The following is a 17,626-nucleotide window of genomic DNA, read 5'->3' on the forward strand; positions in this document are numbered from 1 at the left end:
CATACCACTGCTGTCAGAACAAAAGCTTGTATGTCCAAAATAGCGACTAGAGGAGAAGGACAGAAAGCATACTCTACTTTTGATGTAAGTCAGTGGCACCAGACTTTTACAAAATAAACCTTTGTCCATCAGGAAATTGACACATGTAGGCGGCAGCTGGCAGGTTTATCATCCACGCAGAAGGATATGCCATTTATCATGCTGGGTCGTGGAGGGTACTGGAGCCTATCCTAGCGTTCATCAGGTGGAAGCCAGTCCATTGCAGGGTAAACACAGAAACCTAAGGGAAATTTAGCATCTTCAATTGTCTGAACTGCTTACCCCACACAAACTCAGGGAGAACATACAAACTACACACAGAAATGACCCTGGTTGTCCGGCCAGGGAATCAAACCCAGACCCTTCTTGCTGGGAGGAGAAAGTGCTACCCACTGCCCCACATTGCTGCCCCAGCATATTAAAATTATGTAAAAAAAAGGCAATATGAGCTTCTGACAGTGACGATATATAAAAGCACAGTAACATAAACAATCTGCTTAATTCTAGAGGATTAAGAGCGTATGGAAATATACAAACATGCACACATGCTCTAAGCCGATTATCCTTCTGGGTCATGGAGGGAGCTGGAGCCTATCCCAGCAGTCAATGGACGGAAGGCAGGAAGGTTGGAAATAATCATGTATGAATAAATGATGATTGTTTTTGCAAACCTCTATATTCACAGCTCTAGAAATATAAAGACGACGTCAAAGCCTTTGTGTAGTCCTCTATTTGGTCATCATGTTCTTTTTTGTATTCATCTCTGGTCTGAGTAGTATTATGTAACACTTTGGGGCAAAGATGCACAGTAGAAGGCCGTAACTGGAGGCCAGGATGGCAAAGACCTCCACAGCCACAGTGTACTTCCCTGGAGAGCTGACGTATGCTGGCACAAAGGTGATCCACACCGCACAGAAGATCAGCATGCTGAAGGTGATGAACTTGGCCTCGTTGAAATTGTCTGGAAGCTTCCGGGCAAAGAAGGCCAACAAGAAGCAGACGGCGGCCAGCAGACCTATGTAGCCCAGCACCAGGGAGAAGCCCACGACTGAGCCCACCGCACAGAGCAGCACCACTCGAGCTCCAAGCTCACCTCCGGCCATTTCTGTAGGCAAAGGTGGTGCAAGTGCCACCCACAGTATGCAGATTCCCACCTGCACCAGCGTGCAGACAAAGATACCGGCCCTCTGCTGACCAGGACCGAAGTACCTCATTAAGTTTGAGCCAGGCAGAGTCGCCCTGAAGGCAACGAGGACCACCACTGTCTTACTGAGAACACAGGCCAGGCACACCACAAAACTGATCCCAAACAACGTGTGGCGCAGCATGCAGGACCAAGGCACCGGCCGGCCAATGAAGGCCAGTGCACACAGGAAACATAGTGTCAGGGACAGCAGCAACAGGAAGCTCAGCTCTGAGTTGTTGGCACGGACTAAGGGGGTGTCTCTGTGATGGAAAAAGGCACCCAGGATGCTTATGGTAAGGACTGCCCCAGCTACCGACAGCACCGAGAGGATGATGCCCATGTTATCTTGAAAGGACAGGAACTCTACCAACATTGGGATGCACTCTGTCCGGTCAGCATTGGACCAGAACTGTTCTGGACATCTGATGCATTCTGTTGAGTCTGGAGGGAAACAGTTGCAAACATTGAACATGGACATGTTTAGATTTCAGTTAAACGAATTGCACTTCTCAGATGTTTATGATCAGACGCTTGAAAATGCAATGTTTTCTCTGTAGATTCAACTCATAAAATGACCATTTCAATCGAGTTATACCAACTTTATACTTTATACCAACAAAATGATCCTTATCAAACAGTTTATTGATGGTAGCAAAACAATAATTGTACTATTTTTACTTGTGCATTAAAAAGTGCCACTATTTGAATTATTAACTCTTTACTGAAACATGAATAATTAAATCACTGTAAGGACTTTACATAAACGTCTTATATTTATGTGTATATTTTTATATCGCATTCATAAAGATAGATTTAAAATAATATTTTCATACAGTGCCAGAGGGAGAATGAGAGACTCTATTATACTTATATGATTTTATGAATAATTCATACATTTCATAAATTTCATATATGTAAGATATAATAAGTAATGTAATATATTGTAATGTTTTAATGTAGTTATAAAGATATATTTATAAATTATACTATATTATATATAAATGCTAGATAATAATTATACCATTGTTACTTGGGTCTTAATTACTGATGCCCTTTGAATTATTAAGCATTTACTATTTATTATAAATACTATTTAAGAGACACATAGATAGATAGATAGATAGATAGATAGATAGATAGATAGATAGATAGATAGATAGATTATATACTTATTATATAGTTTATATCATTATATATATATTTATATCATTTCATGAACATTCATGTTTAAAACATAATGACTAACTAAATGTTACGGAAAAGTTTATGCATCAAAAAAGTGGCAAGTTACTATGTAACTGCTTAATATTCATTTAAAACAAGACACAGTTCAAAATAATTATTGATTATTTATATGTCCCTATAGGAATGGGTAATAAGTCAAATTGTACCATTTATGAATGCATATAGAACTATTATATAATGATTAACATTCATTAACAAACTATTTGACATAATCAAGTCGCTGTTTGTTAGGGCCAGTTATTATGAAGTTCTTTGATTACTTCAGTATATATGACGGTTGAAGTGTAATCAGAGTCATTCAGAGTGGTTTGACTGCTCTGTTCTAGAAATACAAAGCTTACAGAGTCAGAATTATTCACAGTGGTGAAGACACTAGGAAACCAGACACCTGAGGAGTTAAAGCTTCTAAAAGCTCATTGCTTACGAATACGTTGCCTAATGCCTGGGACACTGGTTCATGATAGTCAGGGGACAAAATACAACAGTTCTTTACTTGAGCACAAGTAGATGTACTCTAAAACTAGATGTATTCATTTGTACATGAATAGAAACACAAAAGTACTAAGTATCAAAAACATAAGTACTTTGATTTATTCTAGAGTATTTAGGAGACTTGTTTACTTGCAGTGACAAACAGCTCAAAGTACTTTTACTCCTGATGTACAAACTTATACTTAATGAATGCTGATGTGCTGAAGATTTACAAAGATTTTATCTTCTTTTACTCAAGTACGTAATATTTGTACTTTGCCCACCACTGCTGATAGTTTTAAGCTAAGGCTCTGGCCTAAAACCTATTTTTTAAATGTGTTCATGTCAGAGAGGTTCCTCCAGAGTGTTGTAAGAGTTAGGGTTTCTCAGTTTTACCACTATTTTGCCATCATCAACATCACATTTAGAATCTCAGGAGACATGGACCTCCACAAGTTGTGTTGTGTAGTAAAGCTCTACTCAGAGTGAGGACATCACAACCCCTGGTTCCCATCAACACCTCTCTACAAGTGTCTACAATGAACCATTACACATTAAACCACTTTGAATGACTTTGTTTACATCTCCATTGAATTATGCAAAATATTTGAGAAATCAATAGAATCCCCTATGATAAATGGGGTCAGATGTGCTGCAAAGAGGGTGAAAGATGACGAGCAAAAACCAAGACCCATAAACTTCTCCTTTTCCAAGGTGGTTGTACTGTACCTGTAGCATTGCTAATCTCCCCTGTTGCGCATTGTATACAGTCATAGCAGCAGACTGGCTTTCCTTTCTGCACAGCCTTCCTGGTGCCCGGGGGACAGCTCTCACTGCACACAGACACCGGCACCTTGATCACAAAAGAAGAAGTTTCCATCAGCTTCACAGAGACATTCCCCGTGCAGACAGGTGCACCAAAGGAAACAAGGACTGATTGCTTTATTTAGCTCCACAAGAATGAGATATGCAACTTCTTTCATGTAAAAGATAAATAGACATGCACACACAGGCTTGTGAGCACAGAACACCTCTCCCACATCTGCAGGCACTCTACGCTAGGATGCTATCCATTTCCCAAACAGAGATTATAATTAGTTTTCCTCAACATGCAGTACCCTCATATCATGGCTCTGTTATGTGTAGGCCAGTTCAATACAACCAACACTCTGCTTGCTGATGAGTTACCCTCTCCCTGACTCAAAACCACAGCACAGCTCTGCTGTTCCTCCCAGAGCTCAGAATATGTGAAAAATGTGTCTATATAAACAAAAGACCCTTTTCAACGAAGTGTGAGTGACATGCTATGCTGCCAGAAACCTCAAACTATTGTTCTTTGCTTATTTTGAATCTTTTTAGCCAGTCGTTTGAAATGTGTTACTTAGAACTGGCCACTGCATTCTTACCTCATCATCCCAGCCACCACCCCAGACCACTTTTCGGAGGTCCAGCTGAAAATCTTGCTCTGGTCCTCTTGCTGCATCAAATTGCCCAACCTGGACAAATTCCATTTTTCCTTCAGCTCCCATGTGCCAGTTAATTATGTCGTATGAGGCAGATGGGTCCCCATTCTCATCAAAATAGACCGGCTCACCCACTGGTGTTGTGAACTTTACTTCCTTGAGGTAGTACAGAAGCTATGAACAAACAGTCCAATTAATTATGTGCTACAAGTTGAAAAATGTGAGAAGGTTCCCCATCCCAGTCTTGGCACTAAATAACAAGCTCATCATAGATAGGGTCTAATGTGCAATGTAGGGAAAAGTCACCAGAACTGAAATTGGGAATCCCTATGATGTGGAAAAAAAAGACTTTAAGGTCAATGTGTTTTTGCCATTACCTGTTTGGGTCTTATGGGATTAATCTCAGGACATTCCCCATTCCCAAAAGGCCCTTTGCCAGGCTGACAGGTCAACATATTCTGAATAGCATTTGCAATAGCATACACAGCCTTGTATACATTATAGTTGATGTCAGAGTAGATCTCCTCTTGTTCTTCCACTTTCTCCAAATCTTTGCAAAGAGATCTTACTGATCCTGACTTGGTTTCCTCCCCAAATCTGCACCCAAAGAGTTCCTTCCAAACATTCTGTACCAGTGGTTCCTTTTGGTACATGTCAAAGCCCAGTTGGGCCAGATATGAGCCCAAACCTTTGATGTCAACCTTCCGCAGGGCGAAGCCAAGCGTGCCTGCCAAGCAAGTACCACTCAAAGCAGAGTGCTGGCTGGAGGTGCTCCAGGCTTCAGTGGCAATCCACTGCCTGTCGGTCACATTCTGCTTCACCACTTCCCTCAACAAGACTTCCATGTCTGGGCTGATGGCAAAGGTCACCACCACCCAGGCCTTGGAGCTCTGGATTCTTTCCACTATTCGCCTGATCCTGTTCAGTGCAAAAGATTTGGGGATGACCTCGATGTAGTCCACACACACATCTGATCCTTCCAGTTCCTGCAGCAGTATCTGCACACCACTTTTGCCATATGCATCATCTCCAGAGATAACCCCAACCCAGGACCAGCCCAACAAGCGCAGCAGCCTAGCCATGGCTTTAGCTTGGAAGGCATCACTTGGAACTGTGCGCAGGAAGGTAGGGTACCTGGTGTGGTCACTGAGACAAGCACAGGAAGCAAAGTAGCTAACCTGGATCAGAGGAAAACAAACAGATCATCAGTCAATACTCTCATCCTTGGGTCAGGTGGAGCACATGAACAAATAAACAGAATAAATCTGCCATTTACCATGGGGATGCCAAAAACACCAAGTGTCTCAGCCACTACTATAGAAGCAGAGGAACGGGCATCACCGATTATGACTGGCACAGTGGGAGCCTCCGTACACTGTTCCCAAGACACTTTTTCCTCCTGCCCTGTCACTAGTGACAGTGCGGCACTCAGGGTGCTGCGCTCAGTCAGACAGGTGTCTGCAGCAAAGTAGCCCAGAGTCAGATTGGGTAACAGGGCTGGGTCCCGGTTGATTTCTTCCACAGTGAAGATCATTGTCTGGAGCCAGCGGAATGAGCGCAAGTCAGCACTGACCAAGAAAGAGCAGAACATTTTGAGGTTGCATCAGGAGAAAGTTTTAAGCAGCTTTGGTACACTCAACAAATATAAAATTATAATAAAAAAGGGAATATCTACAAGAAAAACAAGTCAGTGTATACTCACCTTTGACAGTGCCCTGCCTGTACTCTTTGTGTGAATTTGTGGTCGGGTTCAGGACCTTCAAAGTGAACAGGAAACAAACCCCCAATAATTACGTCACCCTCCTTATACAGGCTCCCAGATATTGCCCTGCTCTGCAGAGCACAGGAGAGTCCCAGAGAGTGCACCCAGACTGGCCCAGCGAGGAGCCCCAGTGTCCACAGCCATGCGTCTGTAGCCATCACTTGAGGAGAGTACAGTAATGGTGAGTGAAAAGAAGAGGAGTTAAACGGCTCAGAGAGAGAGAGAGGATGGAGATGTAGCTCCAATTTAAAGCTGTAAATTTGCCCAAAGCAAAAAAACATAATTGGGAGAAGTCCTGGTGGAGCAATTTTCCAGGCCGATAACAACAAGCGAGCAAAAATGTGTTATATGCATCATATTTACAGAAATACAAGCTATGCAAGTTATGCAAGCAGACTAACCTTCACATGTACTTCTTTATATATAATGTCGGGGTGCATACAGATGGTGGATTTGATATTTGGGCATTTATGACTAGCAGGCTGTACGTATTTGTGGGTGTATGTTTTCAGTGCTCCTTGATCTAAGCCCACTGGGAAAATAGAGACAATTAAACCAAATTAAACAATCACTGTGACATCAGGGTTAATCGGTCTGTTTTCCTGAGCTGTGAGCACATAATCTCTATAGTCCTCAACAAGTTCTCCTCCAGTTGAGACACAAAAACACACAGGACCATTGCAGCACGCTTGAGAGCTAGTCTCACTGGGCCAAGCCTGGGACAGAATTAAATCATGAGCAATGCATATGTACACAATGAAAGGGCTCAAAAAAACGAGCTACGTGTTATTCAGAAGAGAATCAACACCATAATCAGCAAGCAAAGAGAGACATCATATTTCTACATTAAAGTAAATTAAACTATTTCTCGAGGTCTTTTTGCAAACCTCAGTGGTAGCAATGTAGCGAATGGTACATGTGCTAGTCCTGGAAAATGTGCTTTTCAGTTTAATTTTACCAACAATCTTCTTTTGACTGTCTCCTAAAAAGTGACATTTACCCAGCAGAGCTTATCTGCTAGACATTTTTCACCTCCGTCCTTGATCGGAGGACCCATGGCAGAACAAGCAGAGCCCATGTCCTGCCATAGGATATAATGACGTTTTGATTGAGATATGTTTTGCTCTCAATCATTCTTAATCACGCAAGTCTATTTCACTTTCTATTCTGTTGTTTTTTGACACTATAGAAGCATTAATAAACTGCATGGTTGGCAAGTGGGGCATTGCAATAAATAACCCACTGATTCTAGGCCTGCACTGGGCCAGACATCATCTTCTGTCCAAAATACTATGGGTGGGAATGTAGACTGAAGATAGGGAAAAGATTAAGTGGGAACTTTCTAAATCAACCCCATGTCTTGTGAAGGCAGAGAAGAAAGTGGAGGGCAATGGCTTGCTCGTTAACATTGTCTAACAGACAGTGAGCCTGTCATTAGCTCATGGATGGAACCTCCTAAGTTAACATGGCTGAAAATAACCCTCAGAAACCTTCCCTCTGCAAGGGTTCTGTTAGCTAACAATGGCATTGTGCTAGATAGCTTGTTCCTTGTGTTGTTGATAGTACTAGGCATACTCAAAAAGCATGAACTAAAGGATTTTCGGGGCATGCTTTAGATGGGGTAAACACCATTTGCCACTGATTTTGCCACAACCCAGTGCCCAAGACTTCTTGTTACATGTTAACGTCTGGCCCCTACTTGAGATCTTGTCATTTAATGAATCTGTCAAGAGTTCATAAGATGCAAGAAGGTAGATGGCTTTCTCCTCTAAGAAGAAAGGTTTAGTTCCAGAGTGTAGTGTCCTAACTATGGTACCACAAATGAAGTAGGACCTGTCTGAACAGGAAAGGTAAGAGGAAGAAGAAAAAAAAAAGAAGGTGGTTCAGGTCTTTCTTTAGCTTACCTCCCTATTGCAGATAATTACGCTGCTGATTGTAGTGCTCTCACAGGCAAGTGTATACTAGCTGTGCCCTCCATTGATCTCCACTTGAGTTAATTTTGTGTGGAGAGCTGCTTTCATAACAAACTCACTTCCACTTATTTTTAGCCATAAAGGCAAAAGGTGAGAGAACAACTCTGGACCATGCCAGATTCCGTTCACAGACTCCCTTCATATTCACGCATGTTCTGTCGGAAACTGCAATCTAGCCTGAAGCTCGATTTCTGGATTTGACATTCTGAACAAGTCATTTTCTGCTTTACACTCAAATGTAAATGTTTGGGGGCTGCTGGCCAATTTCATATTTTGTTGATATAGTGCAAATAAGTTCTCTACACTCAGAAGAAAAAAAAAACATACAAAACATACCCTGCCTCACCTCCAAGCTTTATTTTATTTTATTATTCTGTTTTAAAACATTAGGTTATGAAAAGGTGCAAATATGTGATTTTCACCTGGAAAAAGCTTATTTAAGGTGCAGAATTAGAAGCACTGTTGTACCTTTGAGGGTACTTTGATTCTCTGCTGGCTTATGACGTCAGTTATTAACTTTGTATTTGCACTTAGTTATCATTACATCCATCATTATTGAGATATTTTACCGAAATGACCAGAATCTCTGTACTGAATATCCTGTTAGAAATAAAGGTTCTATGAAGGTAGAGTTTTTTGTTTGTCAAGGAACAAACAATGTAGATGTTCTCTCAAAGGTACAACAGTGGTTTTAAGGTCCAACTGTGAACCTTAAATATGTTTTTCTGTGAAATTTGTACCATTTCATGACCAAATGTTTCAGTACAGAACAATATAGTAAAAAGTCTGGAGACAAGACAGGGTGTGTGGAGTCAGTACAACTTAGAAAATATAATTTCAATAGATTATAATACAGTTATGTTCTACCCTTGAGGGTACAACCCCAGCAACAAGAGGGTTACTGCCCCATTGTTTCCGACATTTTCTTCTGTTGTACGTATCTAAGAATTATTAGTTCTGTTAATAACATTGTTTGTTTCTGTCTTTAATATTGACATTAAAGCACAATCATGACAATGTGATAAATCTAACTTACTGTACTTTGTTCACCTAGTTTTACATTTCCGTTGCTATGTTCATGGCTCATGTTGGTCCCTCCACTTGTCAGACCGAATTTGTACCACTGATTGCTATTATTGAGTAAAAACATTGGCCTTTGTTCAACTATGCTCTGCTAGTTGACTTTCTACAGGGATTGCAGACTAAAGCCCAGCTGGAGGAGCCTCCCCTGGGGGAGGATGAGCCCTGGGCTCTGTACAGCTGAGACTGCAACCCTCCCCCAACTGAGCGATGCATTAACAGCCTCTCGCATACACTGATGTATTATTGCATTCAGACTTCATACAGTACTGTGCAAAAGTCAGAGACCACCCTTTATTTAGTGAATTCCCAATGCAAGCTGCAATTAAGTTAGTCATTTTCAGGAGATCGATATACTTCCAAAGGAGGGAAGAGCAAAATAGGAGACAAAAACCATCAAAATCAAAAAAGATTAAGGATACAAAGAAAACAGGTCCCCTAACAACCATGCAAAACTGTTATGATCAGACATATAACCTTACTTAAAGCTTTCATCTTTGGCGAAAGTCAACCTCCATTCTTGTTTTAACCTGGAAAAAATCCACCATCTTTCCACTGTCAGACAACAGCTCTACTCTACGCTTCTGAAAAGGATGTGTAGCTGTCGAGAAGCTGTTACTCGGAAAAGGAAATGGACAATCTGCAATGTCCTGACCTCAACATCACTAATTTGTTAAGGATTACTTACTTAGCAAAACAACAAAAATGCAACCAGCTTCTAAGACTGAACTATTGAGGTGTGGAAAAATATCTGCAGATTTCTTCGTTACCATTTTGAGTGAAAATTAAAATAACGAAGGGTGGTCTCTGACTTTTGCATGGTGCTGAATGTATCTGTTGAATTTGAACAGATGCCTATTTAGGCCTTCTTAGCTGACTCTACAACACAAGGCCTTCTATGTTTTGTGATAAAATCAGAGATACAGTGTTGAGTTATTGAGTTCTCATAATATCAGCCTCTTCAGGTGAATTCTCACATGTTTGTATGCTGCCAAACAGCTGATGGACATGCAGCCAGTCTGGCGCAAGACTGCTCCCCTGAGCAAGGCTTTTCCACTTGGTCTCACTGTGTGTGTGTGTGTGTGTGTGTGTGTGTGTGTGTGTGTGTGTGTGTGTGTGTGTGTGTGTGTGTGTGTGTGTGTGTGTGTGATCATGGTATATAGCATCCCCTTGAGCAGTGAGGCACATTTTGGGAATTAAACAAGGGCTTTAGGGACAGTGTTTAGAAGTCCCATATTTAATACTGCTTGGAGGGATGTGCATCTCTATTGTGGACTCTTACAACTCTGTGTCCATTGACTGACCAGCACAGAAGAATGGGCCCAATAGGTAGGTTAATCCTGCTTCACTAGCTTACAGCAAAGCTTGTAGTGTTGGGTAAGTTTAGCCTGAGAAGGTAGACCTAATCTAGAACATTATCTTTTTATAGGTGTTGTATGAATAAGATACATAGATGTATGCAAAAGCTGGGCACCCCTGGTTGAATCACATGTTTTGCTGAAAATAGCACAGCTCTGCACATTTGAATGCACAATTTAAAAATACAACATAAAAAGGTGGGTGTGCAAAAGTTGTGGCACAGTTTATATTTCACTGTTTATATTTTATGTTAAACTCTGCAAGGAAATAGAAAGTGTGCTCTAAAATAAGCAGAAAATTGTCATATTTAAGCATGTTCCCTGCAGAGGATGTGCTAATCACTGTCACAGAGAAAGTAACTGAAACATGTCACTTGACTGGGGGTGTTTAAACTTTTGCTTATGACCAAAGAATGAAGCTACCAGGGAACATTTAGAACTATCCACCAGTTTTCATCCATTGTCGGCCAAGCTTAATGTTCAGATGGTTTTGAGTCGCATTTATGCCAGCATGTACAGTATAATGTGTCTCGGGGTCTTGTTCACGAGTGATGGGAAGAGGGATGGTGAGATCGGCTGCAGGTTGGGGCAGTTGGCAGCAATAATGCAGTCACTGCACTGGACATTAGGGGTGAAGAGGGAGCTGAGCCGTAAGAAAAAGCTCTCTGTTTACTGGTCAGTCTACATCTTGACCCTAAACTTTGGTCATGAGCTGTGGGTAATGACCAAAAGAATGAGAATGCAAGCAGTGGAAATGACCTTTCTTTGCAAGGTGTTGGGCTACACTCTACTTGACAGATTGAGGAGCTCAGTCATCCAGGAGGAGCTCAGAGTAGAGCAGCTTCTCCTCCACATTTAGAGGAGTCTGTTAAGGTGGTTCAGGCATCTGATCAGGATACCCCCTAGGTGACTGTGCGTTGACCAGGCATGGCCTACTGGGATGAGACCCTAAGGTTGTACTAGGACCCATTGGAGGGATTATATCTCCAAGTTGGCCTGGGAGAGGCTTGGGGTCCCCTGGAATGAGCTGGAGGAAGTTGCGCAGGACAGGGCCATAAGGGATCCTCTGCTGTCCCAACTGGTACTGCGACCCTATTTGGATCAAGTGGTTAATGATGATGAATGAATGATGAATTTTGAGTCATGCATGTAAAAAAACTTAAATTAAACAATATTTTTACCCCATGTAGTCGCTACCCAGGACTCCCCTGCTTTGCTGTTGCCTATTCTGCTGCTAGTGGGCTGGATCGTGGGCTGTGTGGTGGTCCTCTACTTTGTCTTCTGCTAGGTTAGTGCACAAAGCCAACTATTATTCTCTGGGGTATATTTTGGTTTGTCCATCTTGAATTGATCAAATTACTCAGTAACTGCATGAAATGAAGGAAAATTTTATTTTATTTATTTGCATTCATTTGCTCCCCTCAAATGAACAGAACATGTGCTTTATGATCTATACGTATTGTTATATGTTTACAACTTACTGCTGAAGGCCAAAAATCTCAGATGCTCTTTGTGTTATTTTATAAAAGTAATTTTTACAGAGCAGATCACTGAAGAGACGCCACCTGTTTCTACATCTGCTACATTCAGCTTCTTTTATTAGGGTTTAAAATGACATCAGCATTTATTTGACTGGAAAGAAGACAGTTACAGGCTCATATGAATTTTAAAACCTTATAATAAAAGAAAGTGAACTCACAAATTTCCACAAATCTGGGCTATAAACTATAAACAGATGGCGTCTCTTCAGTGATCTGCTCTGTAAAAATGATTTTTATAAATATACAAAGAACATCTGAGATTTATGGCTTTCAGCAGTAAATTGTAAGCATACAGCAATATGTGTGATGATAAAACACACGTTCTGTTTATGTTTTCATTTGAAGGGAACTTACGATTTGGTCAAATTCAGATGGACAAACCAAAATATACCCTGGAGAAAAAGTGGTTAATAAAATGTAATGGCAAAATATTACTTAAAAGGTTTTTTTTAAGGGAAATTTAGAAATATTTTCTTAATGGAATGTCAGAAATACCCAAACAAACGCATTCTAAATTTAGCATCTGGCCTGTAGGCTGCACAGTTTGGGGTTTTCAAAAAGGAATTCTGTTGATTAAGTCAAAGTCTTTGCATCAATCCGTGACTGAGATGTTGTAATGTAGGAGGCATTGAGACAGAATGCAACTGCGAGTTGTTTATATTCAAACGAGATTCAGAGTCCAAAGGCACAGCGGCAGAAGTTTGTGGAACAGATAAGTCCAAGACAAGACAAAACAAAGCAAAACAGAACTAAACCCAAAACAAAAGCTACAACCAGACAACCAAAACCTACAATCCAAGACACAGGCAACAGTATGGCACATAGACAATGCAAGACAAAGGGACTGAGCAAGCACAGGGATATAAATACTAACAGAAAACAAGAAACACTGTAGACCAATTAGAGGGCGGGCCTAGGAGACAAACAGGTGAAGACAGGGCAGGGCAAGGGAGGAGCCAACAGGAAAACAAAAGCACATGTCACAAGAAAACAAATGCACATGGCAGACATACAAAAACACACAGCACTGGGAAACCAAGAAAAGGGCAAAACAGGAAAAGACCAGGACAAAGAGTGAACGGATGTTAGAGATGTAAGCAAAGTCATTCAGAGTGGTTTGGCTCATTGTAGAGAAACTTGGTGGTCTACAACACAAGTATAGCCATTTTATTTACCATCCGAAACCACCAGTGAACCTACACGTCTTCTGAGTCTTTATAGGAAACGTTGATGATAAAATAGTGGAAAATCTAACAAAAGAAGTTTTCTTTGGGAACCACTTTGGCCCACAATGTCTTGCATGTACATTTCTGCCATGTATGGCTTTTAAAAAACACATTTTAGACAAAACATCTCATCTTAGTACTTTCATAAAGCAAAATCCCAATCACCAAGCAGTGTATTTATAACCGCTTTGTGTTATATAAGACGTCTGGTTCCTATCACCACCACTCTGACTCTAGTTTCTCTAGAAGGGAGCTTTTCACGTCAGACCACTCTGAATGACTTTGTTTACATCTCAACCCTGTAATTACATAGACGTTTTAAGAAAAATAGGTGAAAAAAAGTTCTTAACTTCCTGTTTTTATCTCAGTGCAGCACAACGTGTCCCCAAAAGACAAGTCTGCGTGTTAACGTTGCTGCATTTGAGGTGTGTTAGGGAAAAAAGTTAGCTTTGGTCTGTCGTCTGTTTGCTATTGCTCACATATGCGAGGCATAAACTCAGTACAGTGTCAGAGGCAGAGCACTTTTCTCCAGCAAAAAAAAAAGAATAAAAAAGAAGAAAAATAACACAGAGGCAGAAATGTAAATCAGATGGAAATTTGCACCCCACTGAAACGGCACCCACTCGCGTTCTGCGCTTGTGTTTTTATGGTGACATGTTTTCCTCAGAGGTTAAAACGCAAGGTCAGTCCGGTACGAGTTATTTTTAGGTTAAGTGCCTCACTCAGCGGTGCAATCGCAACAGCCTCAGCCCTTTTATCTCCCCGAACAGGCTGAATAGAGGATTTGAGAATAGCGGCCACTGAGAGCGCTGACTACTGTAGGTTTCAAACTGCTCAGTACTTGATGTGAGATTTACCATCAGCCCTTTATCCTCTAACCACTGTTATTGTTTCTCGACAGGGTGGACGCAGGACCCCAGGAGTGTAAGAACTGGTGCTCCTGATGTTTCTCATGCTTTCTCAAAGGACAGCAAAGACCGTCTTGAAGAGCTAGTGTCCCCGTTTGTCCAATGAGTAAATTTGATTCTGCTTTTCTCATGTATGGATTTACATGGAAAGTGGATTGTTTTGGAGAGATTGTGAAGTTATTGGAGTTCTGAAGTTATGCACCATCAAAAGCATGATTTATGAAACTTCACTGATCAGTTTTTGCGAATGGATTCTCAATGTTTTATTTTTTCATTATTAGGTACTTTACTGTATCATGAGAGTAACAAACTGCTCGTTTGCATGTTACAATAACAATGTCAGTATGAATGGCCTGTGCTATTATTGAAACTAGCAAAAAAGAAACAAAGAGCTGTGTAATGTAATAAAGAATTACTGGAACAAACGTGTTAGTCATTATGCTGTATATCATCAGAGCCCATAATTACTAATCACTCACCCATTGATCCAACATCACATCATCCCATTGTGCTGCTGGCGAACGCTCATCCACAGTATTAAATCATTAAAGAGAAATAGATAGAAATTCTGTATGTACTTCACTCACTGAGGTGTAAACACATTGTTTTCTATCCAAAACCACCTACGCACATCTTCAGAGCTTCATGCACTCTCATCAAAAAAGGTCTGGATCTGTCACTGGAGCAGTGCCTCTCTTGTTCACTGGGGTGGGACCCTCAAGGGTTCACCTTGGCACCTTAAGTCAGGGGACATAACTGTACCATAATCCACTGAAATGGTATTTTTTAAGTCTGAACTTTTCACCTAGAAAAAACTTATTTAAGGTTTTGAATTGGACCTTAAACCACTGTTGTACCTATGAGGGTACATTTACGTTGTTTGTACCTTGATGAACAAGAAATGCATCTGAACCTTTATTTCTTACTTGTATGTAATGTTGATGACAAAATAGAGGTAAATCTGAAAAAGTACATTTTGTCTGAAGCCTAGTTTCCCCTGTAACATGGAGTGAAGAGGCGGACACATACGCTGAGATAAGCATTTATTTAGCTAAGCATATTAAGGGCAAATCCAGGTTCATAGTCAAGACAGTCCAGGTTCAAAAAGCCAACACGGAGAGATTTGGGATTAAGACATGACAAACAGCACAATGCAACAGAACCAACAACACAGCAGATAACAAACAAAGCAAAGCAAACAACAGAGACCAATACAATCAAACAGACAGCACGATCAAACAAAGACCAGCGAAAACAAGGGGCAAACACAGGGCTTAAATACTCAGGGAAAATGAGGGACAGGTGGAAAACAGGTGGAGACAATCAGGGTCAGAGTCATGAAACAAGGGGGCTAAACCAAAACAAACACACATGGGCTAAACCAAAACATGAACACATGGACAGGACTTGGAGGGGCCAATCATGACATACCCACATGTATCACTCCACCATATACAGCTTTTAAATATATACCTTTTTAGGCAAAATTCATGTCTTAATACTATGTGAAGCAACATCTCAGGCATCAGGCCGCAAATTCATCCAGGGCACTTTTTTTGAAGCATTAAACTCTACAGACGTCTGGTTCCTATCACCACCACTGTGAACAATTCTGACTGTGTAAGTGTCTCTAGAACAGAGCATTTCACACCAAACCACCCTGAATGACTCTAAATGTGTGTTCTGTAGTGTATGTGGACATACATTGGCCGCAAAAACTGTTTGGACAACTAAGCAACAAAATGACAGACTAATCGTTTTTTGAGGCAAATTATTCCTTCAAAAATTGGCAATTGTGTTCCAGATTGTTTCTTTGAGGACTTTGTTTGGTTTCATCTAAAATTTCTCTGTATGTGTCTGCATTCATGAGAAAATCATATCATTATTTCGAGATACTATAAAGTTTTGAAAAAATTACTGATTTTGAGTTAATTAATATTTCCAAAGAATATTCATCATATCAACATTGTAGGTTATTGTCTTGAAATACTAAGTCAAAATGAATGAAAATAAGTCTTTATGTTGAGATATAAAGTCAAAATGTTGATATACTAACGCTGGAAACAGAGAAGGAGAGAATGAACACAGGCTATTTTTCAGCAACCCTTGTTTTGACAGAGTAAGTCGTTCTTTTGAGAAAATAAATCATTATTTTGACATACTATGTGAACCTTTGAGAAAATTACTGATTTTGAGCTTCTACGTTAATATTTATAAAACATATGTCATCATGTTGTAGGTCATTATCTTGAAATTCTAAGTCAATATTTTGAAAAAGTAAGTCATTATATTGAGAGACTAAGTCAAAATTTTAACATATATCAACATATTTGTTTTATTTTCTTCTAAAATGTCTCTGTATCTTTCTGCATTTATGATTCCATGAATAAATTCAGCCCCAGACTGAGTTTATTCCTCCTCTGTAGTTCACTCTCGGCGGTCTGGATGGAATTCTTCTCCAGGCTTTCTCCACAAAGAGTCTTCCCTCAGTTTGATGTTGTGCAAATATCATTCTGTTAAACATTTTATGAGGTAAACCTCAAGATCTTGAAAAATGACCAGTGGTTAAAAGGTTAAAGTATTCAAATACTCTTTGGGGCCACGGCATGTCAACATGAAAATAACATCTCAATTTTGAATTCTTCAGATGAACTACTCTGGCCTAATAACCTCTTCAAAACATCCAAATCTTCCCACTGCTTTTCACTTACTGTGGTTTGACATGAAATATATCTTATGAAAAAAAAAATAGAGTTTAGGTTAAAAATGAAAACAAAATGAAAATGAAATGAAATAAAATGAAAGCAAAATGAAAAAACTTCATATAATTTTTACGACTTTAATAAGTTAAACATTCTATTAACCCTCACAGGCCTTCTGTCGCCAAATCGCAAATCTAGCTTATTTCTACACATTATTTACTTACCTTAGGTATTTTATTACTTTTATTACTTAGTCAAAGTATCTCACTATACTGATAGATAATATTGTTGGTTTTAAGCACATTTCTTAAGAAATGCAAAATTATCAGCCAACATCAGTTTGAGATCAATTTACTATTTATTACTAGTGTAATATTTGAGAAAATAAGTCATTATGTTGATACACTAAGTCAAGATTTTGACATACCAACGTTAGAAACAGAGAAGGAGAGAACAAAACAGGCTATTTGTCAACATCCCTTGAACTTAAAGAGAGAAATGGAATAGATTTGCCCTGTTTTCTGCCATTTAAAGGACAAACAAATATCGACTGGGTCAAAATTCGCCTTATCAGACCTGCATCCATCCACAGAAATAACTGATGAAGAGAAAGACTAATTGAGCTGTTTTATTTCGGTAAACAGAGCATGCATGCACAAGCCAAAATGCGTC

The 17,626-nt window shown here is 40.1% G+C and overlaps 2 protein-coding genes across 2 annotated transcripts; one reads left to right on the plus strand and one right to left on the minus strand.

The window, feature by feature from the left end:
• Positions 1-507: 507 nt before the first annotated feature.
• Positions 508-6,351, minus strand: LOC108434102 (extracellular calcium-sensing receptor-like). The gene is made up of 6 exons (XM_017709013.2): positions 6,107-6,351; positions 5,681-5,972; positions 4,782-5,582; positions 4,348-4,578; positions 3,671-3,794; positions 508-1,666 (listed from the first exon to the last, which is right to left on the minus strand). The coding sequence occupies exons 1-6, from the start codon at positions 6,322-6,324 to the stop codon at positions 768-770; spliced, it is 2,565 nt and encodes an 854-aa protein (XP_017564502.1). The 5' UTR covers positions 6,325-6,351; the 3' UTR covers positions 508-767.
• A 4,084-nt stretch (positions 6,352-10,435) lies between these two features.
• On the plus strand, positions 10,436-11,865 carry LOC119263685 (sarcoplasmic/endoplasmic reticulum calcium ATPase regulator DWORF-like). Its single transcript, XM_037539899.1, has 2 exons — positions 10,436-10,548; positions 11,768-11,865. The coding sequence occupies exons 1-2, from the start codon at positions 10,536-10,538 to the stop codon at positions 11,863-11,865; spliced, it is 111 nt and encodes a 36-aa protein (XP_037395796.1). The 5' UTR covers positions 10,436-10,535.
• The last annotated feature ends 5,761 nt before the right edge of the window (positions 11,866-17,626 follow it).

The sequence above is a fragment of the Pygocentrus nattereri genome, chromosome 7 (genome assembly GCF_015220715.1).
Source record: "Pygocentrus nattereri isolate fPygNat1 chromosome 7, fPygNat1.pri, whole genome shotgun sequence".
NCBI lineage: Eukaryota > Metazoa > Chordata > Actinopteri > Characiformes > Serrasalmidae > Pygocentrus > Pygocentrus nattereri.